Source organism: Adiantum capillus-veneris, chromosome 11 (genome assembly GCF_014529385.1).
Source record: "Adiantum capillus-veneris isolate H3 chromosome 11, ASM1452938v2, whole genome shotgun sequence".
Classification (NCBI taxonomy): domain Eukaryota; kingdom Viridiplantae; phylum Streptophyta; class Polypodiopsida; order Polypodiales; family Pteridaceae; genus Adiantum; species Adiantum capillus-veneris.
In genome coordinates this window covers 98,780,509-98,807,925 of record NC_140941.1, presented here as the reverse complement: position 1 = coordinate 98,807,925, position 27,417 = coordinate 98,780,509, and the positions used below count along the sequence as shown (strand labels likewise).

The following is a 27,417-nucleotide window of genomic DNA, read 5'->3' as shown; positions in this document are numbered from 1 at the left end:
TCGCGTCATTATCTCCGGTATGACTAGGGGAACGTTTTACAACTCTCCCGCGAAGTCAACTGGGCAACTGGTCAGGATATTTTTAAGCGGCGAACCCGAAACGGGAAAATGCTTGTAAATGCGCCAAGTGTCATTTTCTCATGAACTTTCCCCTTGCAGAAAAATGGGCGCTGATTTTTAAGTTGGGAGAGGCCTTCATTTGCAATTTGTCACAGGTTAAGAGCTATGGAGTGCTTCCTTTCCCTCTCATGTACAGTGTGGTGCTAGGAGTGATGCCCTGCACACTACACACTGCTCTCTCTCTCCCCTACGTGCAGTTATGTGATGCCCCACAAGAGGGCTCCTCATTTGACTGATGTACAGCTGTGTGGGTTCATGCTTTTGTGCTGAGCCAAGAGCCTCCTTGAGCAGGAACAGGGGTAGCTAACCGCTTCTCCAAAGCAGGCACTGGTGAGGGTCATAACCTTACCATACAGGTGCAAAATCAGCGCTGTGTATGTGCTGTAATTTTACTGTTTTTCAGCCATATGGACGCAAGAACCTTTGGGAATCGTGCCCACTGGCAGAGGACAGTTAGGGGACTGTTTGGGGCTGAAAACAGGGCAAAAACCAGTAAATACAGCGTGATGAATTTACTGTTTTTGGGCAGGAATCAGAGGGTATACGCCAGTAGAAGCGAGTTCCAGCAAGGGAATTGGTTTCGCGCAAGTTTAGGGGTTGTGATGCTGCCGAAATTTGGCCAAAACAGACGGTATCTAGTGGGATGCAGTCAAAGGATTCCCAGGACTCTTCTTTGTACTTTACCCTCCTAAAGAATAAAGAAATACCGAAAGGGGCGCCAATTTTGGGGCCTACAGGTTGTCGGCATCTGCTCGGAGCATTCTAGCTTCCGAGCCGTGTGTGTGATAAAGTGTTAATTCCCGTTACAAACTCCTTTGCAAAGTGCTCTGTGTGTGTGTCTAAAGTAAAGAATTTCGGGTGAAAGCCAACGCCTACCGCCCTTCGTGCCGGTTTCATGGTTCCGTTGCCGGGACATCAATCACTTTTTCCTTAAAGAGTGAGCCTGGATTGTTTAGGGCAAAGAGACAGAGTGCAGGAATGCGGGGATTACACTATGGCCGACAAGGGGAAGGGAATTATGGAAGAGGGTTCCTCTTCAAAGGACAGACAGGAGATTCCTATGGTTTTTGAGATTGGCAAGAGCTCATGGCCACGTCAGTCTGTACCTCCTGTCAACGTGAATGTCCCTCCAGTAGTACTGGGCTTTATGACTGGGCTGATTTTTAAGTTGGGAGAGGCCTTCATTTGCAATTTGTCACAGGTTAAGAGCTATGGAGTGCTTCCTTTCCCTCTCATGTACAGTGTGGTGCTAGGAGTGATGCCCTGCACACTACACACTGCTCTCTCTCTCCCCTACGTGCAGTTATGTGATGCCCCACAAGAGGGCTCCTCATTTGACTGATGTACAGCTGTGTGGGTTCATGCTTTTGTGCTGAGCCAAGAGCCTCCTTGAGGAGGAACAGGGGTAGCTAACTGCTACTCCAAAGCAGGCACTGGTGAGGGTCATAACCTCACCATACAGGTGCAAAATCAGCGCTGTGTATGCGCTGTAATTTTACTGTTTTTCAGCCATATGGACGCTAGAACCTTTGGGAATTGTGCCCCCTGGCAGAGGACAGTTAGGGGACTGTTTGGGGCTGAAAACAGGGCAAAAACCAGTAAATACAGCGTGATGAATTTACTGTTTTTGGGCAGGAATCAGAGGGTATACGCCAGTAGAAGCAAGTTCCAGCAGGGGAATTGGTTTCGCGCAAGTTTAGGGGTTGTTATGCTGTCGAAATTTGGCCAAAACCAACGGTATGTAGTGGGATACAGTCAAAGGATTCCGAGGACTCTTCTTTGTACTTTACCCTCCTAAGGAATAAAGAAATACCGAAAGGGGCGCCAATTTTGGGGCCTACAGGTTGCCGGCGTCTGCTCGGAGCATTCTAGCTTCCGAGCCGTGTGTGTGATCAAGTGTTAATTCCCGTTACAGGTCTCCTTTGCAAAGTGTTCTGTGTGTGTGTCTAAAGTAAAGAATTTCAGGTGAAAGCCAACGCCTACCGCCCTACGGGCCGGTTTCAGGATGTCGCAAAATTTTTTACACATGTGACGAGGCTATTCTAAAAAGATCCATAGCAATGAAGAGAAAATGGGTGGAGACCTCACAGAAGCATAGCACTTCTTGTTTTCTTGCATTTACAATTGAGTTTTCACCACAGACCCTATTGTCGATCATAGAATTTTAGCTTTCTGGATACCAGGTCAGCAGTTCTGTTCTCCTGATTTCGAGGCCTAAGCTTGGTACTTTTGGTGTTTGGCAGTTTCAGCTTTGTCATGAAAGGGTCCACTCATCCGTTAAGATGCATTAGTTGTTGTGTTTCTATGAGCTTGAAAGTTGCCCCTGAATGGTCTAAAACTCTTCGCTTGTCTGTAGAGTTTGAAAGAGGTAAATGTCACAAGACGGGCACCACGTGCCAATAGAAAAGAACAGACTTTTAGCACTTCATTAACAATTGAACGGAGAGAGAGAGAGACGACACGCGACACGGAGTGGCGGAATTCCACCCCAGAGTATTGGCCCAAACCTTGGCGCCCCTCTCGGTATTTCTTTATGTTGCATCAACCATGTACAAGCCGGTACTCCAGACTCTGCACCTTCTCCAGGAAGCATGCCAGAGAATGAGCCTTAGCCTCATATTTTAATGCCCTTGGCCTGAAAAGCAGTTACAATAAAAAGCTTTTAAAACTCAAAAGCTTCTGGTCCAAAAAGCAATCCAAAAGCTACCAGCGTAATTTACGGAAATCCGTACAGCCTGCCACGTCATCAGCCAGTGCAAAACGCGGAAATCCGTACAGCCTGCCACGTCATCATGCCAATGCAATTTTCGGAAATCTGCCACGTCATCAATTTTTGGCATGTGTCCGGATCTTGCTTTATTTTCTTCCTTTATGTCACTTGGGGCCCCAACGAACGGGGTCCCCATAAGTTGGTAGGACTTCTTCTGTTACTTGTCCTTCTTAGGGTTTAGGCCCCTGGGCCACATCTGTAAGTTGGCTCCATTCTTTAGGCTTTGACATGTCAGCAGTTTCTTATTGTAAAGGCGGCTAAAGTCTAGATAAGTAGAGGTGTGGGGAGTTTGCAGCATATTACATGGTATCTGGGTTAAGGGAAACATTTTGATGTAGAGTTGTTTATATGGGCAGGAAGAGAAGGGGCAGAAGCACAGTCCATGTTCTTTGGGTTGCTCTCTCCTGTTAAGGATCTAGCATGCTGTGGCCTCACCTTTTACTGAATTAGGTTATTTGTGAGCTCTAACTTTTTCTTATTTAAGGTGGTTTTGCACGTTTCTACAGTCCATGTGAACGTTTTCTTGCAATTTTTTTGGTGCTCATGGATTAATTCAAGCAGCAAATTACTGTACGTGAATTGATCTTGGATTTTATCTGCTTGGCTGCACACTGATTCGTGATAGATGGTCATTTTGGATTCAGGTCCATGCAGGTGGTGCAACTTTGGAGGTCCCTAGATGGGGGGAGAGATTATTTAGTGGCCAGGTCTTGTGGCAAACAGAATTTTGTTGCTTTGTTTTGCAAATTGCATGTGTCCTTGCGATAGTGACTATTGAAAATGTCTTACACAGATGTGCAAAGAATCTCCGATGCCCTTAAAGGTGGATAACCCTGTGGTGCAAGCTCTTGTAACTTCAAAGAGGCAATGCAGTTATGAGTCTACAGAGCCAGAGAAAGAAGGTATCTGGATTTTTTCTTTACTAAATAAAGACTAAATAGCATGCTGTAGTCGAAGAGTGTCGAATTCTATTGGTAGTTCTGTGAGGTAGAATGTACACGTGAGTGAGATTCTCATACTGTACTTTTAGCTTATGTGTTTGATGTGCTCACCTTACGAAGTAATGTTGGATTAGTCAATTGTAACCGCAGTAGATCATTGTCGTTTTGCATTCTTATATGCAAGACACACACTTATTAAGTGAATGTATGGCATTTTTGGAGTTTACATGTTTGATGAAATGTCTCGTGTTGGGTTGAGCTCATCACAAATCACCATACCATGTGACAAATGTCTGCATGATTGTTTCTTTTTTTGATGTATGGTGACAGCAGCTCCGCTTAGAAGAGACACTCCAAGACAAGTCCCTCTCATCAGGGAAAGGTGATTGCTTGTCACGGTTCACCTAAAGCCTTGCTTGACCTTTGTATGCTTTTGTGTCAAGTTAGTGGGCATGTATGACATGAACAAGACTAGTTATGCCACAATCAGCAATCCTTTCTTAGATTGGTTCCTTCTAGAGAATGTTTCTTTGCCCTTATGAGCTGGGTAGAGAGAGAAGGAAAACAGCACCACGATGGGCTCCCAACCAACCCTCGGAAGGCCCCTCCCACTCTCTTATCAAAGTGATGTTTCCGTCTTATGGCATAAACGACGATGTACAATCGGCAGTATCTGATGATCATGCAATAATGCCCCTATAAGATGAATTTATGATGAATAGTCTACTTGAGATCTCCTTCAACGTTAAATATTGCTCTTTAAAGAGGCTCCTCTAGGGCTGATCCTATGAGATCCGGGCTGATGGATAACGGGCAATAAAAAGATTCCAAAATCCAAGAGTATTTTTGGCCAGAGGGGCTGTTTCTGGCCTTTGTTAAGGTTAAGGCTATAAGCGCCTTGGTTGTAGACATCAAAATGGGCCGTGCAGCCTGCCTCATAGGCTGTTGGCTGAGCTTAGGAGCCCCAGATTAGCATCTCTGTGCGAGTTTTTGCAGCAGCAGGTTAGGGGAGGAGGATTGTCGAGCCACCATTTCTGTGTTGTATTGACCTAACTACCTGGAGTCTTGCAATTCCATTCACCTTGCTGAGTTTTTGATGCACATTCTCGACCGGATTGGCACAAGATCCGTACATGAGACTTATATGCTCTAAGCTACATGCTACCTGGTAACATGGGGTGGGAAATGGGACCGTTAAATGGCATTCCTTCAAAGTAATTTCTGAGTTTTTGACGCACATTCTCGACCCGATTGGCACAAGAGTCGTTTCATGAGACTTACATGCTCTAAGCAACATGGTACCTGGTAACATGGGGAGAATGGGAACCGGACTGCTAAAGGGCAGTGTTGGGCTGGGATGTAAACAACAATTATCAAAACTATGTTGCATCTACTTTGACACATCGAACACAAATTTTCACGGAGTATAAGAGAATAGAAAGTTATGTTTGCAGAATGGTAGAATTTGGTGCTGATTTTATCATCTCTCAGATTCATTGGTGTATGTTCTTCTCCCAGGAGCTAGATAGAGAGCGAGGGCTGTCTAGACTCTAGTGGCTGTACTGAATATTTGTGAGGTGGTTCTCTTGTGCCAAGTTCATGTAGTGAGACTAAGTGGGCCATGTTTGTGTTTGGTGGCCGACTTTGTGATGACTATTTTCTCTCTCTAGGCCCTCGGGCCTCTAGGCACGGGAGTGGTTTTCCCCCCATGTGTGCCTTTTTCCAGCTATTCCCCTTTTTTATGTCGTGGCTCTTTTGTGAGAGTAGGAAAAGTTGCGACAGCACAACCAAGTGCTACTTCGGGTGTCATTCATAGTGTCATTGATGTGGATTTCTCTTTGTTTCTTTCAGGTCTTACCTTGTAAAATGACCTTGTCGACAAACCCCAAGACTCTCAGCTGACCACTAGTTGGATGAAGACAAGCAATAACTCAATAACTCAAGAGATTTCTCATACAGCTGGATGATTGACAAGGGGGGGGGGGGGGGAGCGGTCACCCTTATACTAGTGACACCTAGTGTCTAGGAAAATGGGGGCTCCTTGTTTTGTAGGTGACTCAAGCTAAAAAAACTGCCTCATCGCAAAAAATGTGACACATGGATAAAAAAAGAGCCACAACAGCTGAAAAGGTAATGAATGGAAAAAATTGACATATGCAGGGCCATTGGGGCCATCCCATGACATGCAACCTAGGATGCCACTGTGTGACGATAACATATCACCAGGTGGTCCAACTCCACATTGTTGAAGAAGATAATCTAGTCTAGGTTGAGATAGAGATTGGTGAGAAGATCTGCAAGATTGTCGATGATGGGACAATACTTCAAGTTGATACAACTATCCTGAATGTAATCCCGCACGTAGTCGTAATGAACATCAATGTGCTTAGTGCATCCATGAACAACAGGATTATCAATAGCACTAAAAAAATTTGTATAAATAGTGGGAGGAGATGAAGGTGCAATAGCAAGATGATCCAAAGTTGTCGAAGCCATAAAGCTTCGACAAAGCCACAAACATACGAAGTACTTGATGAGCTCCGTGCCAATCAGAGAGATGAGGCTGACTAGCGGACTCAAGATACTTGTCATGGCTAATAACAGGTCGAGTGTAACCAAGAACAAGAAAGAACCAATAGCTGCCTTTACTAAGTAGCATCCCTCAAAGGAGTATCATCATCCTTGGATACCTTGGAATTTAGACCATAGACAAGAAACGGGAGAGCAATTTTTCATACCATACTTTTGAAGCGATTCTTGAACATACTTCCATTGACAGATGAAAATGCCATCAAGAGACACAACGACTAGAACCTACCCATGAATGTGTCACAACTAGGTGACGTGGCGTGCTGGCACCGGACTAGAGGAGAGATGAGAAGAGCCAAGCCCGATTAGTGCATCCGTATCTGAGTAAAGTAGCCCATGAAAGGCGCCTTGATTTGTGCCACAAATCATGGGCTGGTGACTTGGCAGCAGGGGTGTCAGCTTTTTGTAATAGAGGGCACCACGTACCAACTGAAAAGAACAAGCTGAAACACATTCTTAGCACTTCAAAACAATTGGAGAGAGAGAGAGAGAGAAATGAAATGAAATGAAATTTCATATTAATGTCTTCAAAAGGCCAAAATGACGTATGAGACCAATCTGTTACAAAATGGTGAATCTAATACCATGTCTGGGTACAAAAGAACTAGAACAAAGATACTACTACTAGAATCCATCCTCATTTGCACTTTGGATGTCGAGAGAGTATGGCTCAATCCTCTGCTGTAGTCTCCGTCGATGTTGTGTAGCCCCTCTCCTTAATTGTGGCCGTCTCGATCTCCGTAGCTCTAGTGCTCGGTCGATGAGAGTGCTGGTAGTGGTCGAATGATTGTGGGCCGAGCTCTGTAGTGATGGCTCCTCCTTTGGCTATCCCATATCTAGTGAAAAGAAACCTGTAATCTGTCTCTCGTACTGTCTCTCTCTATCTCTCCCTTAGTAAAGTGTCTCTATATCTGTGTAACTCAAGTAGATATAACCCAAGACATCTCTGATCCTCATAACTCATGACTTTAGAGAAAGGACCGAAACCCTCTCTAAATAACCAGTGGGAACGGCCCCGTATCTCATAGACACTGTGCAATGAATATTTAATATAGATTTGTCTCTAGCTCTAGCTGACATAAGTGGCATATCTTGATGTCTGCTATTATCCCTCTGAATCTACCAGTCTCAATCTCCAGCTGATGTGAGGATGTGCGTATTTGACCAATGGCACACCGCAAACCATGAGACATATGTGTGTCCATGTAGCTGGTCGAATCACAAACCCATCTCTTGTGAGGTGGAGAAGATGCTCTCTATAGAAAGCCATCTTCGTGCCCAACTCATGTGGCGGCTCTATCCATGTCCTCCTGGTATCTAGCTGGATCAGGTCCTGACGAATGAGTCTACTATCTAGTAATCTCCACCCGTGTAAGAGACATCGAGGGCGCCTCAAGAGAGTATTGGAAAGGGGGAAGCCTGTCCATGGTGAAGCCATGCGTCTGAAACCATGATGTCATCTGTGCATACCAGCCCTCAAGAGCTAACTGTCTGGAAGACTCAAGGGCCAGTCTAGCATATCTGTCTCTAGTAGTATCCCACAAGCTGTGCACAAAGGAGACTGATCTGGTAAGTGCCTCGGTCTCCATAGGAGGGGCAGCTAGCTCTGCTCGAATGATAGCGTGGGGTACGGAGGCCTTGCCTATGATCAGTCGAGAGATCATAGATACCAAGGGCCTCTCCATACGTCTCCAACCATCCTGGCCTATACAAGGTCCCCATATCTGCACCCCATACAACATAGCTGAGGCTACTAAAGTATCAAAGAGCCATAACTTTGTCCGAGGTTCTTGGAACTCAACCTGCGAACACGTCCTCTCCAAGCCTCCCAAGGCCACAAAAGCTCTAGTTAGTCTAGTCTCTGCTGCTCTCCCCAAAGAAAACCTCGGCCTAGTGAAGACAACCCCAAGGTAAGTGTGTGCATTTGTATACTCTACAATCTCCTGACCATATGTGAAAGTCGGTGCTGGTTTTACCAAAGTTTACAGACAATCCACTATCCTCTGCAAAACTATGTAATGCATCCAACTGTCGCTACATACCTCTTGTGAGTCAAAGATCAACACAATATCATCAGCATATAACAACAATGGGATCCACGTCCTTGCCAGCTGTTCACCTCTATCACCCTCTCTGTCAATGTAATCAGACACCTCTCAACATACATACCAAATAGAGTAGAATTGATCTGTATAGAGCCATAATCCCCCAAATCAACACTATGGGCACCCCCATCTCCTGCAGCTTGCACATCAATTGAGCTCTCGGTACAATGTCAACTGCTTTGCAGAAATCCATAAAGCTACAATAAATCCGTCTCCCATGTGACCTGCCCTCCTCAATGATGGCTTTGAGTGTCAGAATATGATAAAGAGTGGAGAAACGCCTCTTGAAACCGGCGTGGCCCTTTTTTAGTACACCCTTACCCTCCGCCCAATTACTCAACTGTTGCTCAAGAATGGATGCATACAACCGTGCCAATGTGTGCCCAACCATAATAGTGCGGTAATTCCCAGGCTTTGCAGGATCACTTGCTTTGAGGATAGGCACAATAGTAGACAACCTCCAAGTCTCAGGTAACCTTGAGAGAGAGAGAGAGAGAGAGAGAGAGAGAGAGAGAGAGAGAGAGAGAGAGAGAGAGAGAGAGAGAGAGAGAGAGAGAGAGAGAGAGAGAGAGAGAGAGAGATGATGAAATGAAATGTAATATTAACGTCTTCAAAAGGCCAAAATGACCTATGAGACCAAAAGGTTACACATGGTGAATCTAATACCAGGTCTGGGTACAAAAAGTACAAAGGACTGAAAAGAAAATAGTGGGTAGGGGTGGGGTGAAAGCTGATACAAAGGGAAGACAAAGGGTGAGCTGATACAATGGAGCTCTTTGACAGTCGAGGCATCATATACATATACATCATTATCCGGGACGGCTCTTATGTCGCGCCAGTATGGTATGAATCCTCTGTCGCAGTCTGCGTCGATATCGAGAGGGCCCTCTCATCCGTGGGCGACGGGACCGCCCCAACTTTATCGCCCAATCAAGCAGTATGCCTCTGGTACCTCTGGTGTTGTTATGCTGTGGGGGTTGCTCGAACTCCTCTGTCTGTGACTGAAAGAAATTTGTGATCTGCTGTCGCTCTCATTGTGCCCCTCTTCAAGAGGTCCTCTCTGTGTTTGCGAATCTCGAGTAAGTATAATCCGAGGCATCTCTGATCCTGGTATCTCATGACTATAGAAAGTGGCCCAAAACCCTCTCTTAATAGACAGTGAAAGCGGCCTCGTATCTCATAGTATACTGGGCAGTGACATGTCATGTAGCTCTGTCTCTGGCTCTATCTGACACACCTGACAAATCCTGGACTCAGCGGGTACTCCTCTAGATCTGCGTGTCTTGATCTCTAGCTGATGTGAGGATGTGCATATTTGACCAATAGCACATCGTATCCCGTGGGATAGATGAGTATCCATGTCTCCTGGTCTGATCACTAAACCATCCTCCGTGAGTTGGAGAAGATGCTCTCTATAGAAAGTCATCTTCATACCTAGCTCATGTGTAGGTTGTATCCATGTCCTCTTTGTATCCAACTGAATCAAGTCCTGTCTGATGAGCGTGGTAATCTTCGCCCTTGTGAGGGGGATGGAGGGTGCATCCAGAGAGTACTGAAATGGGGGTAGCGGGTCCATACTAAAGCCATGTAACTGAAACCAAGATGCTATCTCTGCATACCAACATGATCTATCTCCCTGCAATGCCAGCTGTCGCGAAGACTCTAGTGCTAATCGAGCATATCTGTCTCTAGGGAGAGCCCAAGTGCTATGCATAAATGAAACTGATCGAGTGAGTGCCTCCACTACCAATGGAGGAGCAGTGAGCTTCGCCCTAACAATGTCATGTGGTACTGAGGCCTTGGCCCTAATCATCCAAGAAATCGTAGACACCAATGGCTTCTCCATACATCTCCATCCATCAGTACTGCCAGCTCTGCTATGATGATCAACTGAGGGGCCCCATATCTCCACTCCGTACAGCATGGCCGAAGTGACCAAAGTGTCAAAGAGCCAAAGCTTTGTCTGAGGTTCCTGGAATTGAATTTGCGAACATATCCTCTCAAGTCTCCCCAATGCTACATAGGCTCTGGTCAATCGCGTATCTGCTGCACGCCTCAGGGAAAATACTGGACCATTGAAAACCGCCCCAAGATAAGTGTATGTATCTGCATACTCCACAGTCTCCGACCATATGTAAAAGTGGGGGCGGACCTCCTTACCCATTGCGCCGTGGTGTTAAACACCATTACCTTGGTCTTACCAAGGTTCACAGACAATTTACCGTCCCGTGCAAATACATGCAGTGCATCCAAATGACGCTGCATCCTTTCTGGAGAATCGGAGATCAACACAATATCATTAACATATAATAGCAACGGAATCCATGTTCCTGCAAGCTGAGCACCTCTATCACCCTTTGCATGTACATAATCTGAAAACTCAATTACATATATCCCAAAGAGAGTCGGAGATAGGGGACAACCCTGCTTCACCCCAATGGTGGAGTAAACCATGTTGGACATGCCCTGAGTAGTGCGTACCTGTCCTACCACTGTCCTGTTTAAAGCTAAGATCCCCCATATCCGCTCTGTGGGCACCCCCATGTCTTGCAGTTTGCGTATGAGTCTGGCTTGTGGCACTGTATCAAAGGCTTTGCGGAAATCCACAAAGCTACAATATATCCTCCTGCCATGGTGTCTACCCTCCTCAATAATGGCCCTAAGTGTCAAAATCTGGTCAAGAGTGGAGAAACCTCTCCTGAATCCTCCGAGAAAAAATCCTGGTCAAAATCTTGGACTGAGAGAGAGAAAAAAAAGAAATGTTATATTAACTTCTTCAAAAGGCCAAAGTGACCTGTGAGACCAGAAAGTTACAATGTGGTGGATCTGATACAAAGTTAGAGTAACAAGATGACAAAATGACCAGATCCTTTGTACATAAGTGTCTGTAGATGCCATCTATGTAGACAGAATTAGTCTCTGAAGTAAAAGTGTATTGGGTATGTGTAGATGTTTGTGCTAGTCGAGCTGTGCCGAACCGGAATGAGACGGTAAACATGAGGAGCGCATGATCACACACACACACACACACAGAGAGAGAGAGAGAGAGAGAGAGAGAGAGAGAGAGAGAGAGAGAGAGAGAGAGAGAGAGAGAGAGAGAGAGAGAGAGAGAGGAAGTTCCATTCCCAGAGTACTGGCCCCAAAACCTTAGCACCCCTTTCAGTGTTTCTTTCGTATTGCTTCACAAGGGTACAAGTGTCGGGGCTGAAGCTTTGATCCCCCATATCAGCTCTGTGAGCATCCCCATGTCTTGCAATCTCTGCGTATGAGTCTGGCTCGTGGCACTGTATCAAAGGCTTTGCAGAAATCCACAAAGCTAAAATATATCTTCATGCCATGGTGTCTACCCTCCTCAATAATGGCTCTAAGTGTCAAAATCTGGTCAAGAGTGGAGAAAGCTCTCTTGAACCCTGCCTGTCCTGCTCCTTGTATGCCCTCTCTCTCTGCCAATCCACTTAACTCATGCTCAAGAATTGATGCATATAGTTTAGCCAGAGTGTGACCAACCATGATGGTTCGGTAATTCCCGGGAAGCATAGGATCTCCTGACTTGAAGATAGGCACAATAGTGGACATACTCCAAGTCTCAGGGAAACCCTCATACATGGCTCTATTAAACATCATAGCAAGAGGCTCTGCAAGCATATCTCTGGCATGGATAAAGTGCTGTGCTACCAAACCATCATGATCCTGTGCTCTTCCTATCTTCATCTTGTCAATGGCTTTCCTTACCCTCTTAGCAGTAAAGAAAGTACATGTTTCTGGGCATGCCTCTGAAGGGTCAGGCAAAGGTGGCTGCCCCGATGCTGTATAGAGAGATGCAGCATATTCCCCCCATGTCTTTGTGGAAGTGATGGCTGGCGGTGGAGAGTGCTCATTGAAAAGCCTCCATGCCTCACTAGAGTCTTGACTCATAAATAGCTGATACAGATCTCACGCTCTAATTGAGATAGGTAAGCCCTCTTCTTTCGTCGCACTAGGCGGCGGGAGATAATCCGTGACTGCCTATGTGTAGTAGTACCCATGAGCACCTCTCTCTGTAATCTGATCCTCGTCTCTCTACACTCCTCATCATACCAACTGTTCTGAGGCATGCTCCCAGATTGTCTGCGTGTAGGCTGGCTGTGGGGATATGCCTCTGATGCTGCATAATGTAGCGTCTTTGTCAAAATCTGGGTGAGCTCATCTAGTGGCCGTCCTAGCTACTGAGTGCATAGCTGCCTGTATATCTCATCAGTGTACATGTCATCTGTCTCCCTCGTGAAGGTATACCGAGTATGTGTGGAGGCCTCTCCCAATGGAGTTGTGTTGAACTGGAACGATTGAAAGACAAGATAGCGTGATCGACTGCTATCCCAACCGGCCTAGTTCCCACCACGAAATCCTGAAAGGAAAGAATGAGTCCTGGCAGAGCCATAACATAATCCACTGTACTAGCGCCATGCCAATGTGGAAAGCATGTAAAACCACCAGCTCTGCAGGGAATCTCTGTAGGCCATTCAAAATGGCCAATCCATGTGCAGTCCCCATATCAATCAAGTATCTGCCATACTCAGTGTGCTCCTCATCCTGTGATAATCTAGACAGGCCCATTTCTGTAATATCAAGCTCCCGCATCAACTCTTTGCGGTATCATAAAATATTGTATGGTGATGGGCAGTCCTAGCATTGAAATCCCCCAAGATAATAATGTCGCCATCTTTGGAAAACTCCCATATATCATCATCTGAAATAGAGAAGGGGGACTACGTGATGCATATACTGACATACTAGGAGCGAAATAGCAAATAGCGATGTAGAGATATCTGCCTGTCTCTGCCTTCAGTCTCACCCACATGTACCTAGCATGCTCATCCCTCCGAGCTATATGTATCAGAGACTGAAGCTCCTCCCTGAATAAGACTGCCACTCCTCCTGAACCTCGTCCTCTGCGCTCTGATCGAGTCTCTTGTCTGCAAGTTGTCTCCCATCTGTATTCGCTCACATGGGGCATGGACTGCCCCGGGACCTGATGCGTCTGAGAGTAGAAAATGATGTCTCTCCCTGTGAAACTATCCTCGAAGGCCCCTACATCAAGGCGCAAAGATCCATTACAATTCCATGTAGCCACTCTGAGTGTGGTCCCACAGGTCTCGCACCGTCATGCGGGGCGCTTCTCTAGAATAACCACTTGGCCATCCCTGTAGAAGGTCACTTTCCCCTTCTCTCTCTCTCTCTCAATGAAATGAAATGAAATGTTATATTAACGTCTTCAAAAGGCCAAAATGACATATGAGACCAATCTGTTACAAAATAGTGAATCTAATACCATGTCTGGGTACAAAAGAACTAGAACAAAGATACTACTACTAGAATCCATCCTCATATGCACTTTGGATGTCAAGAGAGTATGGCTCGAATCCTCTGTTATAGTCTCCATCGATGCTGTGTAGCCCCTCTCCTCAATCGTGCCCATTTGGATCTCCGTAGCTCAAGTGCTCGGTTGATGAGAGTGCCGGTAGTGGTCAAATGAGTGTGGGTCGAGCTCTGCAGTGATGGCTGCTCCTCTGGCTGTCCCATATCTAGTGAAAAGAAGTTTGTAATCTGTCTTTGGGACTCTCTCTCTCTATCTCTCCCCAGTAAAGTGTCTCTATATCTGTGTAACTCAAGTAGATATAGCATAAGACATCTCCGATCCTCATAACTCATGACCCTAAAGAAAGGACTGAAACCTAGTGGAAACGGCCCCATATTTTATAGTACACTCTGCAATGACATATGTAATGTAGCTCTGTCTCTGGCTCTAGATGGCATAAGCGGCATATTCTGCTGTTTGTTGGTATCCCTCTGAATCTACTAGTCTCAATCTCCAGCTGATGTGAGGATATGCGTATCTGACCAATGGCACACCGCAAACCATGAGACATATGTGTGTCCATGTAGCTGGGTCGAATCACAAACCCATCTCTTGCGAGGTGGAGAAGATGCCTCTATAGAAATCCATCTTCGTGCCCAACTCTTGTGGTGGCTCTATCCATGTCCTCTTGGTATCAAGCTGGATCAGGTCTTGACGAATGAGTCTAGTAATTTCCACCTATGTAAGAGACATCGAGGGTGCTTGAAGAGAGTACTGGAAAGGGGCAGTATGTCCATGGTGAATCCATGTGTCTGAAACCATGATGTCATCTGTGCATACCAGCATGAAGTGTCCCCCTGAAGAGCTAACTGTCTGGAAGACTCAAGGGCCAGTCTAGCATATCTGTCTCTAGTAGTATCCCACAAGATGTGCACAAAGGAGACTGGTCTGGTAAGCGCCTCAGTCTCCATAGGAGGGACAACTAGCTCTACTCGAATGATAGCGTGGGGTACGGAGGCCTTGCCTCCGATCAATCGAGAGATCATAGATACCAAGGGCCTCTCCATAAGTCTTTAACCATCCTGGCCTACGGAAGGTCCCCATATTTTCACCCCATACAACGTAGCTAAGGCTACTAAAGTATCAAAGAGCCATAACTTTGTCCGAGTTCCTGGAAGTGAACCTGCGAACACATCCTCTCCAAGCCTCCCAAGGCTGCAAAAGCTCTAGTCAGTCTAGTCTCTGCTGCTTTCCCCAAAGAAAACCTCGGCCCAGTGAAGACAAACCCCAATGTAAGTGTATGCATCTGTATACTCTACAATTTCCTGACCATATGTGAAAGTCGGTGCTGATATCCTGATCCACTGCGATGTGGTGTTAAACACCATAACCTTGGTTTTACCAAGGTTTACAGACAATCCCCTATCCTCTGCAAAACTGTGTAATGCATCCAACTGTTGCTGCATACCCTCTGGTGATTCAAAGATCAACACAATATCATCAGCATATAACAACAATGAGATTCACGTCCCTGCCAACTGGGCACCTCTATCACCCTCTCTGTCAATGTAATCAGACACCTCATCAACATACATACCAAATAGAGTAGGAGACAATGGGCAACCCTGTTTCACCCCAAATGGTGGAGTGAACTAAATCAGATATCCCCTCCGAAGTGCGTACATGTCCCATCACTGATCTGTATAGAGCCATAATCCCCCAAATCAACACTATGGGTACCCCCATCTCCTGCAGTCTGCGCATCAATCGAGCTCTCGGTACCATGTCAAATGCTTTGCAAAAATCCACAAAGCTACAATAAATCCGTCTCCCATGTGACCTGCCCTACTCAATGATGGCTCTGAGTGTCAAAATATGATCAAGAGTGGAGAAACCCCTCGTGAAACCCGCCTGGCCCTTTGCTCGTACACCCTCACCCTCTACCCAATTACTCAACTGCTGCTCAAGAATGGATGCATACAACCGTGCCAGTGTGTGCCCAACCATAATAGTGCGGTAATTCCCAGGCTATGCGGGATCACCTGCTTTGAAGATAGGCACAATATTAGACAACCTCCAAGTCTAAGGTAACCCCTCACACATGGCACGATTGAACAACATTGCAAGAACCTCTACCAACATGACTCTAGCATGTATAAAGTGCTCTGCTACTAGACCATCATGATCATATGCCCTGCTGGTCCTCATCTTGTCAATGGCTCTCTTTACCATCTCAGTGGTAAAGATGTTGGTAGGTGGGCATGGCTCTGTAAGATCTGGAAGGGGGTCTTGTCTAGGAACCGTATATAACGATGACGCATACTGGCCCCACACATCAGGAGAAGTAATGTAAGGTGCAGCGGAATGAATGTTTGAACTTTGCTCAAGATGAGTGCTTCGAACTGTGCTCAAGGTTCCTTTTGTCCTTATGGAAGGGAGAGCCTTCCGTTCCTTTAGTGAGAGAGTGCAATGGACACAAACAAAGTGAATGGACATTGTGAATGAAGGTGCATGAGACCGAGAGATAGAGAGAGAAGAATACGACACCAGAGACGTTGTAAAACCCTCCTCCGAAGGCCCCACTCTCTATGGCAAGAGCGGTCTACTTATGATTGCACAAATCTCTACAATGCTTGGACTTGCCGACGATGTCGACGACGATGAGGACGACGACGAGACGGGCTGAAATCTGAAAATGCTAAGGGCTGAAATCTGCAAATCCTTATCTGCTGAATTCTGACTCTATGTCGATGACGATGTCGATGACGACGATGCGACGACGACGCGCTGAAAACGAAGACGCTGAAATCTGCGTTTTCCGGGCTGAAACTGTAAACCTTGCGGAAACTGATCGTGCGGTGAGGATCTGCTGCGGGAAGGTGAGATCTGCGAGGTTCGGGACTTCTTCTGCGACGTCTAAAGGCTGAAAACTGAAAACGTTGATGGTTCTTGAGTTTCCGTGGCGGAGAATTTGCAAAACGCTAGGGTGTGAAGCAGATGCAAAAACGCTAGGGCTGGAAATCTGCAAATCTGTAGCCGGTTGTCTTGCTAGGCAAAACTCTAGGCTGATCTGTTGTTCTATTGCAAAAACGCTAAGGCTCTTGCTGTCTTGTGGTAGCCGAGGCTGATCTGCTGAGCAAAACCGCCAGGCTAGTCTTGATGAAAAATGCTAGGGCTAGGGGAGTCTGCTTGGAGGAGAAAACGCCACCAAGGGAGGTTCTTGCTAAGAAGTTGCCTGTTGAGCACTGTGCTCCTGCTGCCTCTTCTGCCAATTAGTGCTAGTCTAGGTTTGCTTATATACAAACTTACTCAATTTGCCCTACCTACTTTTCAACAAAAGTCACTTAAAAATAATAAGTGAAAAATGTCAAAAATATGGAAAATAGGTTAAATGCATTGGAAAATTCCCCTGAAGGATTTTGATGGATTCTGATGGGAATGCTTATGATCATGCTGTGTGCAACCAGAGGATATGCATCTACTCTTAAGTGATTGGGCATGCACGGTCTGCGAACAGACTCACAGAAGTGCCAGATCACTTCCTATTCTAGACTGACTTGACTGACTGAACCCTTGTCGTGCTGTAGGTTGTCCACGGACACATAGGGTTGGATGTGTCACGTGACAAGTCATCACTGTGGGAGGGGAGTGCTCATGAAAGAATTGCCATGCCTCTCCTGAGTTTCTACTCCAGAACAGTTGATACAAGTCTCGCTCCATTTGGGCCAAGTAAGCTTGTTTCTTTTGTCGCTCAAGGCGCCGGGAAGCAATCCGAGATTGTTTGTAAGTGATGACTCCTAAAAGAAAATCCCTCTGAAGCTGGGCTCTCATCTCTCTGCACTCCTCATCATACCAACTATTCTGGGGCATGCTTCTAGAATGTCGCCTCCGACCTCGCCTCCGACCCGGCTGAGTGTGTGGGTATGCCTCTGATGCTACACCATGCAGTGTCTTAGTCAGTAAAGTGGTGCACTCCTCCATTGAGAAATCAGGATCAGCTGTGCAGAGCATAATTACCCGGAACGGGAAATCGGAACGGGAACGGGGAACGGCAACATGCATGAATTGCCATTCCCTGTTTTGAATACTCACGCCTAAAACACGGAACGGGAATCCGGAACGGGAAATTGGGATGGGAACAGGGAACGGAGACCTGAAAATGGCCATTCCCTGTTACTATGGTGCAGAGATGGCTATAGATCTCCTTTGTATAAACCGAGTCAGTCTCTGGTATAAATGTATAACGGGTATGTGACCTGCCTCCTGATGTCTAGGCTCTACTGTACTTTGAAACAGACGATGTCAAAAGAGCATGATCCACTGCTACGCCCACTAGTCTAGCTCTCACTATGAAATCCTGAATACAAGGAATAAAGCTCGACTGTGCCATAACATAGTCCACTATATTGGCCCCGTGTCCGTGTGGAAAGCATGTGAAACCGGCTGCTCTAGGAAATCGCTGTAAGACATTAAGTATGGCTAACCCATGTGTAGTTGTCATCTCCGTGAGGTATCTCCCATACTCCGTCTGCGCATCTGTCAAGCCTCAACTCACTCACATCCAGCTCTCTAAGCATCTCATTTGAAGTGTCGTAGAAGACTGTCTGAGAGTTGCCCGTGAAGTCCCCTAGGAGGATGATATCACCATCCCTAGAAAACTCCCATATATCATCATCCAGTATAGAGAAAGGCGATTGTCCTCTGAATGCAGCATATACTGACGTACTTGGGGGGGGGGGAGAGGGGGGGGGGGGGGGAATAACATATGGCAATGTATAGAAATTGGCCTGTGTCAGCTCTCAGCCTCACCCACACGTATCTAGCATGATCATCTCTCCATACAATATGTAGTAGTGGCTGTAAATCCTCCCTTTTTAGCACTGCTACTCCTACTGAACCTCTACTTCCATACTCAAATCTCGCGACTGTCCTGTGGGCTGTCTCCCATCTGTATCCCACCACTTGTGGCATAAGCTGTCCAGGGGCCTGATGACTCTCTAAGAAGAAAACAACGTCCCTGTCTCTGAAACTATCCTCAAAGGCACCAATGTCTAACCTCATAGATACATTACAATTCCAAGTAGCCATCTTCTGTGTGGTCCCATAGGTCTCACACCGTCATGTAGAGCGCCGCTCTACAATCACCACCCGACTATCTCTGTAAAAGGCCATCTTTCCCTTCTCCCTGCCGTTGTAATCTCTGGCATTACCTCTCTCATATGCGCAAGCTGTGAGAGAGTGAGATCATCACCGAGGAAAATACCTAGGGTCATGTTAATAAGAGTGGGTGTACAAGGAGCTTCTTTACCTTTCCCTTTCTTGGCAACCTCAATCCATTTTTCGGCCTCCTCTACTTTCTTTTGTGTTGCGGAGATGACCGCTGCCCATGACTTCTTCTCCTCATCTTCCTTGATAACCCGTATTACTTCTCTCATGGTATTTAGTTCTTCCACCATGGATGGTTGAATTCGACTTCTTCGAGTCACCCACTTTTTGCTTGTAGATTTCGGATGATGGAATCTTGGATGACCACTTTCTCCTCGAGCGAAGCGATCCTCCTACGCATGCCATCTCTTTCTTCGGTCCATCTTTGAAGAATAGTGCTCCTCTCCTTCCTCCACTCTTCCACTTCGTTTCTCCATTCTCTCATTTCCTTCTCTATTGCCGACATCCTCTTCCCTCTTCGCATGAAAGAGGCTTTGTGGACGATCGGCGATGGATGCGTCTTCTTACTCGTGGGGGAAGCCGTTGGCACTTCTCTGATGCTTCCACAGAGAGAGAGAGAGAGAGAGAGAGAGAGAGAGAGAGAGAGAGAGAGAGAGAGAGAGAGAGAGAGAGAGAGAGAGAGAGAGGGAGGGAGGGAGGGAGACTCTAAAAACAACAAAAAATACAAGAAACCCTAAAAAACAGCAAGAAACGCTTGTGAAACCTAAAAAACAAAGGCAAAACCCTAAAAAACAGCAAGAAACGGTGACAAAACCCTAAAGAATAGTGAGAGACCCATGAGAGAGAGAGAGAGAGAGAGAGAGAGAGAGAGAGAGAGAGAGAGAGAGATGAAATGAAATGTTATATGAAATGTCTTCAAAAGGCCAAAATGACCTATGAGATCAAACTGATACAATCTTGGTGGATCTAATACAATGTCTGGGTACAAAAATAAAATGAAGTAAAGTGAAAAACTAAAATCTTAACTGCTAGATGTGAACTAAGCAACTAGCTAGAACTATGTAGGATATGAGTAGGGGGGTGAAAGTAGTGACTGGCTAATACAACACAATGTGGGTGTGCGTGTGAGAATATAATGGGTGAGAGCTGATACAAAGGTTGATACAAGATGAGCAGGGTGTACAATCCTCAAAAGAGCTAAATCATAGGAGATCCATCATTGATCGTTGGCGGATCTCATCAATCTCCTCCATGGTCAATAGTCTGACTGGGCGTCGTGCATGTCCGGCCAAAGTGATCCGAATCCTCTGATGCAGCCTTCGTCTCAATGCCCTGTAGTCCTCTGTAGTCGTGGGCGTCTAGATCTCCCTAGCTTGATCGCTCAATCGATCAACGTGCCTTTGGTGTGAGGAGAATGTGAGCTCTGCCGTGGTAGTTGCTCCTTTGGTTGCCCAGTGTCCACTTTAAAGAAGTCTGTGATCCGTCTCTCAAGCTGGCTAGCATCGCCTCTCATCAGGTTCTCTCTGTGTCTGCACAGCTCGAGTAAAAACAGACTCAGACATCTCTGGTCCTCATACCCCATGACTCTAGCGAGAGGTCCAAAGTCCTCTCTGAACAGGCAGTGAAAGCAGCCTTGTATCTCATAACAAACTGGGCAGTGGCATGTGTAGTGCACCGTGCAACTCTGTCTCAGGCTCCATGTGACATAGGGGACATGTTCTGGCCTCTGCTGGTACTTACCTCCCGCGATGGTTCAATGAAGGCCCCCATATCTCCATAGAGCAATGCGGAAGCCACCAGAGTGTCAAAAAGCCAGAGCTTCGTCCGAGGCTCCTGAAATTGAATCTGTGAACACATCCTCTCCAATCCACCCAATGCTGCATGTGCTCTAGTCAGTCTAGTGTGTGCTGCTCTCCTCAATGAAAATGCTGGTCCACTAAAGAGAGAGAAATGAAATGAAAGGAAATGTTATTTTAACGTCTTCAAAAGGCCAAAGTGACCTATGAGACCAGAATGTTACAATGCGTTGTATCTGATACAAAGTCAGATTAACAAATAAATTAAACTAGGATAACAAAATAAAAATAGTGCGGGATCCTAAACTAAGCAGTACAATGTGAAGACAATATGGGAGGGGAGTAGAGATCAATCTTCATAGAGATTTATCTTCATCTGCACTCTGGACGACGAAAGAGTATGGCTCAAATCCTTTGCTGTAGCCTCCTTCGAAACTGTGTAGCTCCTCTTCTCCATTGGGGTCGTCTAGATCTTCCTAGCTTTAATGCTCGGTCTATGAGAATGCCAGTAGTGCGGGTAGACCTCTCTAGTGTTGGTTGCTCCGCTGTCTGTTCTTCTGGGTGTACAATATCTAGTGTAAAGAAATCTGTGATCTGTCTCTGGGGTTGTCTCTCTTCAGCTCTCCTCAGGAAAGTTTCTCTATGCCTGTGTAACTCAAGTAGATATATCCCAAGACATCTTTGATCCTCATAACTCATGACCCTAGAGAGAGAGAGAGAGAGAGAGAGAGAGAGAGAGAGAGAGAGAGAGAGAGAGAGAGAGAGAGAGAGAGAGAGAGAGAGAGAGAGAGAGAGAGAGAGAGAGAAGATCCACACGGTAGACATGGACTGATGGAGGTCCGCTTCCATAGCATTGGCCCCAAAACGGCGGTGCCCCTTTCGGTGTTTCTTTTGTATTGCTGCACAAAGGTGCAACTGTCGGGACTCAAGAGTCGAAATCTACTTCCACAAAACCTAGAATGCGAGAGTGAGTCTCCTAAAGTACATCTATAAAGGCCTTTGGCCCAAAAGCATTTGCACTGAAAAGCTATGCTTCCCAAAAGCTTTGTGATTAAAGAACTATGCTAGAAGATGGCTCCACATTTTGCGGGATCTTCGGTATAGCCTCTTTGTTTTACGGGCTGGTCCGTACAGGTTGCCACATCAGCATGTGTCTGCACAATTCACGGGCTGGTTCCGTATGATTGCCACATAGCAGTTTTTAGGATTTCTCGAGTCTCGGCCGGTCGTCCATAAGTTGGGTTCTTATATTCCTTAACCGCCTAGGGGTTGTGCCACATTACCCACTTGTGACACTTTTGGTGTTAGTTATTGAAAGCAATGACTTTTTGAGTGTTTTGGGGCCATTAGGTTTAAAAGCAAGTTGACTTTCATGCTTTTGAGCACTTGTAAAGGAGTGGCCAAGGCCTTTAATACATAGTTACTCGGAATGGGAAATCGGAATGGGGAACGGCAACATGCATGAAATGCCATTCGTTGTTTCGGATACTCATGTTTGAGACACGGAACGGGAAATTGAGATGGGAACGGGGAACAGAGACCTAAAAATGGTCATTCCCTGTAACTATGCTTTAATATGAGCCTTGGGGGAGCCTTCGACACACTGTTTGATGGTTGAGTGCTCCTCCCGGTAGCTGTATATGTGTAGAGCAATAATAAAGAAATACGGCAAGGGGAGCCTAGTTAGGGGTAAGTCCATTTGGGAGTGTTGCATATTTATTGGGGTTGTGCTAGAGTTTGTTCCAGTTGTTATTTTTAGTGGCCGTGCCCTTTCGGTTACAGTGGTATCAGAGAGTAGGTTTTTTTGGCAAGCAAGCCGGTCCTATATCAATTTACAACTTGAAAGTAACCTTGTCTTTGAGCTTGAAAAGGCCCAAGACCCTTCTACTAAGGATCAAGCCTGCCAAAATGGATCTGCTCCTAGAGATCATAAGTCAAGCTCAACAACGTCGTCCACGCTTTGCTTGAAGCCAAAAGAAACGCTTCAGCAAGAGGGCCAATCGTTGGAATGTTTTCAAACAGGCCACAATTGTAGAAACAGTCCTGACGAATCAGATAGACCAGGTACAAAACAATTTCCTGCCAAGAAGACAAAGACCGCTGTAGGATTAGTTCCAGATGTTTGTGCCCTAACTCTTTTGGATTCATCAAAGGCGTTCTGCCAAGCTTGTGGAAAAATACAGGGCAGCAAAGCACTTATCTTCTTTGACGAGGAGAAACTAAGAATCTCATTTCCACTGAAGTGGTCAAGAGTTTGAGAAATGACTATGATCAAGTGGCTCAGGAATTGAGGCCGAGCTAGCTACTAACAACACTAGTAAAGTTTAACGCCTTATTGGCTCTCTTTTAGTCACTATCCATGAGGATATCCAACCAAAGTGGACTTTTGTTTTATGAAGTTGGGGCATTGTGATGCATTGCTTGGCATGGCATGGCATCATCAGAATGATGCTAACATTGCGATTCGTGAATGAGTCATTACACTACAGCAAGACAGAAAACCAGTCACCTTCGAGTCAGTTTGATGGAGGGCTCCTCTGATTGAACTTGTCGTTTAAGTATTTTGTTTGTATATAAAGATACATTGAATAAAGATAACCAAGAAAGCCAAGGCACGAGTAGAATAGGCGCCTCAGAAGACATGATTACATTGAATAAAGATAACCAAGAAAGCCAAGGCACGAGTAGAATAGGCGCCTCAGAAGACATGATTTAGGGAATTGCAGAATCTCTTTGTGAATTTCCTTTTCAGTTATAAAACGACAAGTTTGCACCATTGGAAATGATTGGCATGCATTAAAACAGTGAACCCTAAAGATTAAACAGTGAAACAGATTATTGGATTTTGTGATATCATTCAAATTGGTGTTTTGTATTTTTCTTTTCTTTCTTAACTTTGATTGTCCATTGCTGTCTCTTTGACCATAGTAACACACAGTTTCAAGAATTATTTTTTATTTTTGCAGAGCAGTTTGCAGAGTCTCTTGTGGAAGAGCTTTTGGCAACTGGATGGTTTCTTTCTTTCAAAGTCAAACTTGACAATGACATGTTGAGCTGGATGTTTCATAGGAGTAGGTCCTTAGACCAACTAGCTAATGCAATTTTTAATAGTTTTTACCATATCAAGCCGTTTTTGAATTCTGGAATGATGACAGTGGTCTTCACAAATGATAATACTCTGGAAAAGGCTGCTTGTGACTTTCTGTGCCACACGTTGGAAGTAAGACAAAGTGCCAATCCACGCTTGTTGACTGTCACAATTCACCTCATTTACCTCTATCTTATATGTTGCAGATTGACTTTCTGAATTGCTCTTGGATCCCAAGCTACAAAACAATATCAGGGATTTTTGAGGCCTATGGCTACGCTAGGCCTCAGACTTTAGACTATCACACATCAGAAGGTGGTTTCTTCCTTTCTTGTTGTTCTTTGAACCACATATTGTTGCTACCTTTCTTTTAGTAAAGCATTTTTCATACATGAATGCAGTTCCCATTATGTGTGGATGGCTGTCGTAAGGTTTCTGGAAATGTCTTTGTGGAAAAGGTTTGCTTGCTCCCTCTGTTGGGAGCCTTGGGAAGTGCTAGTCTTTAGAGGACTCGCAGTTCACTGTTTTAGCTTTTATGAGTTGAAGTTTAAGCTGTCCCACTTTGTAGGAATTGGCTATGGATGCAATAATGGTGAAATGGGACATTCTTGCCTCACTTAGTTGAAGACCTCTGGGACATTCTTGCCTCACTTAGTTGAAGACCTCCATCAGTGTTGGTTTCAAGCCCGTCTAGCCTGTGGGAACATGCTTTGTCAAAGTGCACCACACCTTTGTTTGGTACATGCATGCAATCTGTAGTAGTCTTTTTAAGTCTATTTATATCTTGTAAACACATTTCAAAGTAGAAGAATATAGCGTGGAGTTTTATGGTTCTCTGCTCGCAATCTTTCTCTTTTTCTGCTCTCGACCTCTGTCTCTCATGGCTCAGCTAGGCTTACAGCCGCCACGGTCCCAACAATCAGCAGTGCTGGATGCTATGGGTCTTTGACAGTTTTTTTTTTGTCAATTATTTCATAGCTTTTTGTGATTATTGAATGGCAACGTGTTTGATAGCTTGATGCTGCCTCACCCACAAAGATAAAAATACTGTTTCGCAGATTGAAGGTTGCAAATGCTTCAGCAAACCAATTCGACCCCATACTTGTTATGTTCTGTTATATCTCATCTGTAAATTGCAATTGGCTTCTTTTTGTGGGGCAGGGGTTTTTAGGGAGCAGCTTCTTGCACAGATTCTCAGAACTTTAAATTGTGTTATTGGATATTTGATGGGCAAGTGAATGGACTGTGCTGAGATTGCAGTGACAGCAAGGTCTAAAGGACTGCTGCAAGAATTTATGGCACATGCATCGAGATTGGAAGAATTCTATAAATTATTCATGAGAGTACAATTCCCAGGATATGTGATTGGATTTAATGATTCCTGGGATGCAGATTGCACCGTTGCTCTTATGATTTTTCGTTTTGTCCTCCCAGAGGGATTCCTCTGGAACCTCTGGAGTTCATCCTCTCCATTGTTTGTAGAGTTTGCAGTGACAGAGGTCATGCAATTAGTGAGCGTACTTGACTTAAAAGTGTCTCTAGATCAGGAGGAGAAGACAGTGGAATTCAGCTTACAACGACAGTTATCGAAAGAAAGAAAGAAAGAAGAAACTTACACTATCTTCTTATAGATGCCAAAGGTGACCTATGGATGAGTGAAGTAGGATTTGACATCACTTATAGAGAAGTGAGGAGAAAAGAAGCCAAAAGGGGATGCATGTGCTATTTAAGTAGAGACGTTTCAGCAATTTGCCCTGTGTGCAATCTTTAAGCTTACTCCTTTCACAAAAGCCTGACTATATATTATCTACAAGTAAAGATAGAGTGAAGGCTGAGTGAATTTACGAGCAAAATTTCTGTGACTGACTGTATTTGAGAGAGGATTCTGTCTTATCCATCCAGAGTAGTTTCTTTCCTTGAAAGAGGCAATGTCTTAAGAATGATGAGCCTGGAGCCATTTTCTATCGTGGCTTTCGTATTAATCTTATGCATTGACGTATGTGCCTTTGAGGTATCTTTGGCAAAGTAATCTTGACTTGTAATGGAGGTTTCATTATTTGAGATGTGTATTTTGACATGTTTTGATGTGTAGGAAGTCTGAACTCACAAGAACGCCCACCACACAACCTTGGATCCCTTTTACGGTTGTTAATGACATCAATGAAACAAAGGTTAGCTTTCTATCTCTTTTAAGAAAATGTAAAGGCTTTTGTTATTAGCTATGTTTATTGAGAGCCAATGCATGCTTGCCGCCCCTCAAGAGCCCAGGCTCCTCACCGAGGGGTGAAAAGAGATCGAGACCAATGTAATGTGCAATGGAAATAGCTTAGGATGAGTGCTCAATGTGTACTCAAGGTTCCTTTTACCTTATGAGAGAGATGTGCAATGGACTAGAGAGAGAGGAGAGATACAGTGAGTGAAGGTTTTGTGAGTGATAGAGAGAGAAAGAAGACTAACACGGGATGGGGTCCCCAACCCCCCTCCAAGGGCCCCCCTCTCTATGCTACAGAGGTATTTGCTTTAGATTGCACAAATGCTGATACAATGGTCTTGGATGTTGAGATGTTGATGGGATCTGGCAGTCTGGTTGATGACGTGACAAAGATGATGATCAACATTGCGAAGGATATGAAATAGCAAATTTTTTGACTGAGACATCCTTCGAAGAGGTGCACACTCAGTGGCAGAAGGCCACAGAGTCACCCAATAAACCAACACTCAAGAAACCTCCTACTCCGAGGATGTTTACAGAGCAAGAATTGGAAGAGGTGGTTGATACACGGATCAGTCAGCTTTTGGACGCAAACAACAAAGCCAAAAAGCACGACAAAAAGCAGAAGAAAGGAACCGACTTCCCAGGTTATTTGGGTCGTCAATCTACCTTTGCATCGGCAAGAAAGCAGAAGAAGCATGTGCGATTTGAAGGAGTATCCAGTTCTTCTTCTTCTTCTTCTGACAGTTCTTCTAGCTCTTTTGACTTGAACGAAGAAGACAAGAAAGGGAAACAGCGAAGCAAAAAGCAAAGCTTTGGAAAGGGCAAGAAAAAGGCAAAGAAGCCTAAGCTTCGCCCAGTTTGCTGACAGTTCTACAGAGGACTCATCCTCAGATAGTTCAGACTCTGACGATCATAGATTTTACGCAAAGAAGAAGCATTTCTATAAAGCAAACCAGTATGACTTCCTTGAAGATAAAAGCAAGAAAGTTAGAGAATTTAAAGAAGGTGGACAGTCAATTAAGTTTGACACTTTTTCTGGATTCCGAGATGCTTTGAGGGCTTTGGCCTTCATACAGCAGTTTGATATAGCTTTCTCTGGAGGGCATTACTCAGAGCACTCCAAGATTCGGAGGGCTACCTCTTTCTTCAAGGGAAATGCTCTAACATGGTGGTCCACCCTTCTACTGAACAAGGAAGCTCCGGTTAAATGGTGGAAATTCAAAAGGCTTTTTATTTCTTCTTGGCTGACTCGGGAGTACGAATGAGATATACGAACTGCTTGGAATCATCTT

The 27,417-nt window shown here is 45.2% G+C and overlaps 1 protein-coding gene across 1 annotated transcript in view; it reads left to right on the top strand.

The window, feature by feature from the left end:
• The window catches only part of LOC147447717 (actin protein 2/3 complex subunit-like protein), a 71,028-nt gene that overhangs the window by 33,045 nt on the left and 10,566 nt on the right, over positions 1 to 27,417 (top strand). Inside the window, exons 3-8 of the mRNA XM_086523431.1 lie at positions 3,535 to 3,597; positions 3,684 to 3,792; positions 23,789 to 23,893; positions 23,978 to 24,042; positions 24,117 to 24,225; positions 26,003 to 26,081. Coding sequence (XP_086379557.1) covers positions 3,535 to 3,597; positions 3,684 to 3,792; positions 23,789 to 23,893; positions 23,978 to 24,042; positions 24,117 to 24,225; positions 26,003 to 26,081 — 530 coding nt within the window. The remainder of the gene's footprint in view (positions 1 to 3,534; positions 3,598 to 3,683; positions 3,793 to 23,788; positions 23,894 to 23,977; positions 24,043 to 24,116; positions 24,226 to 26,002; positions 26,082 to 27,417) is intronic.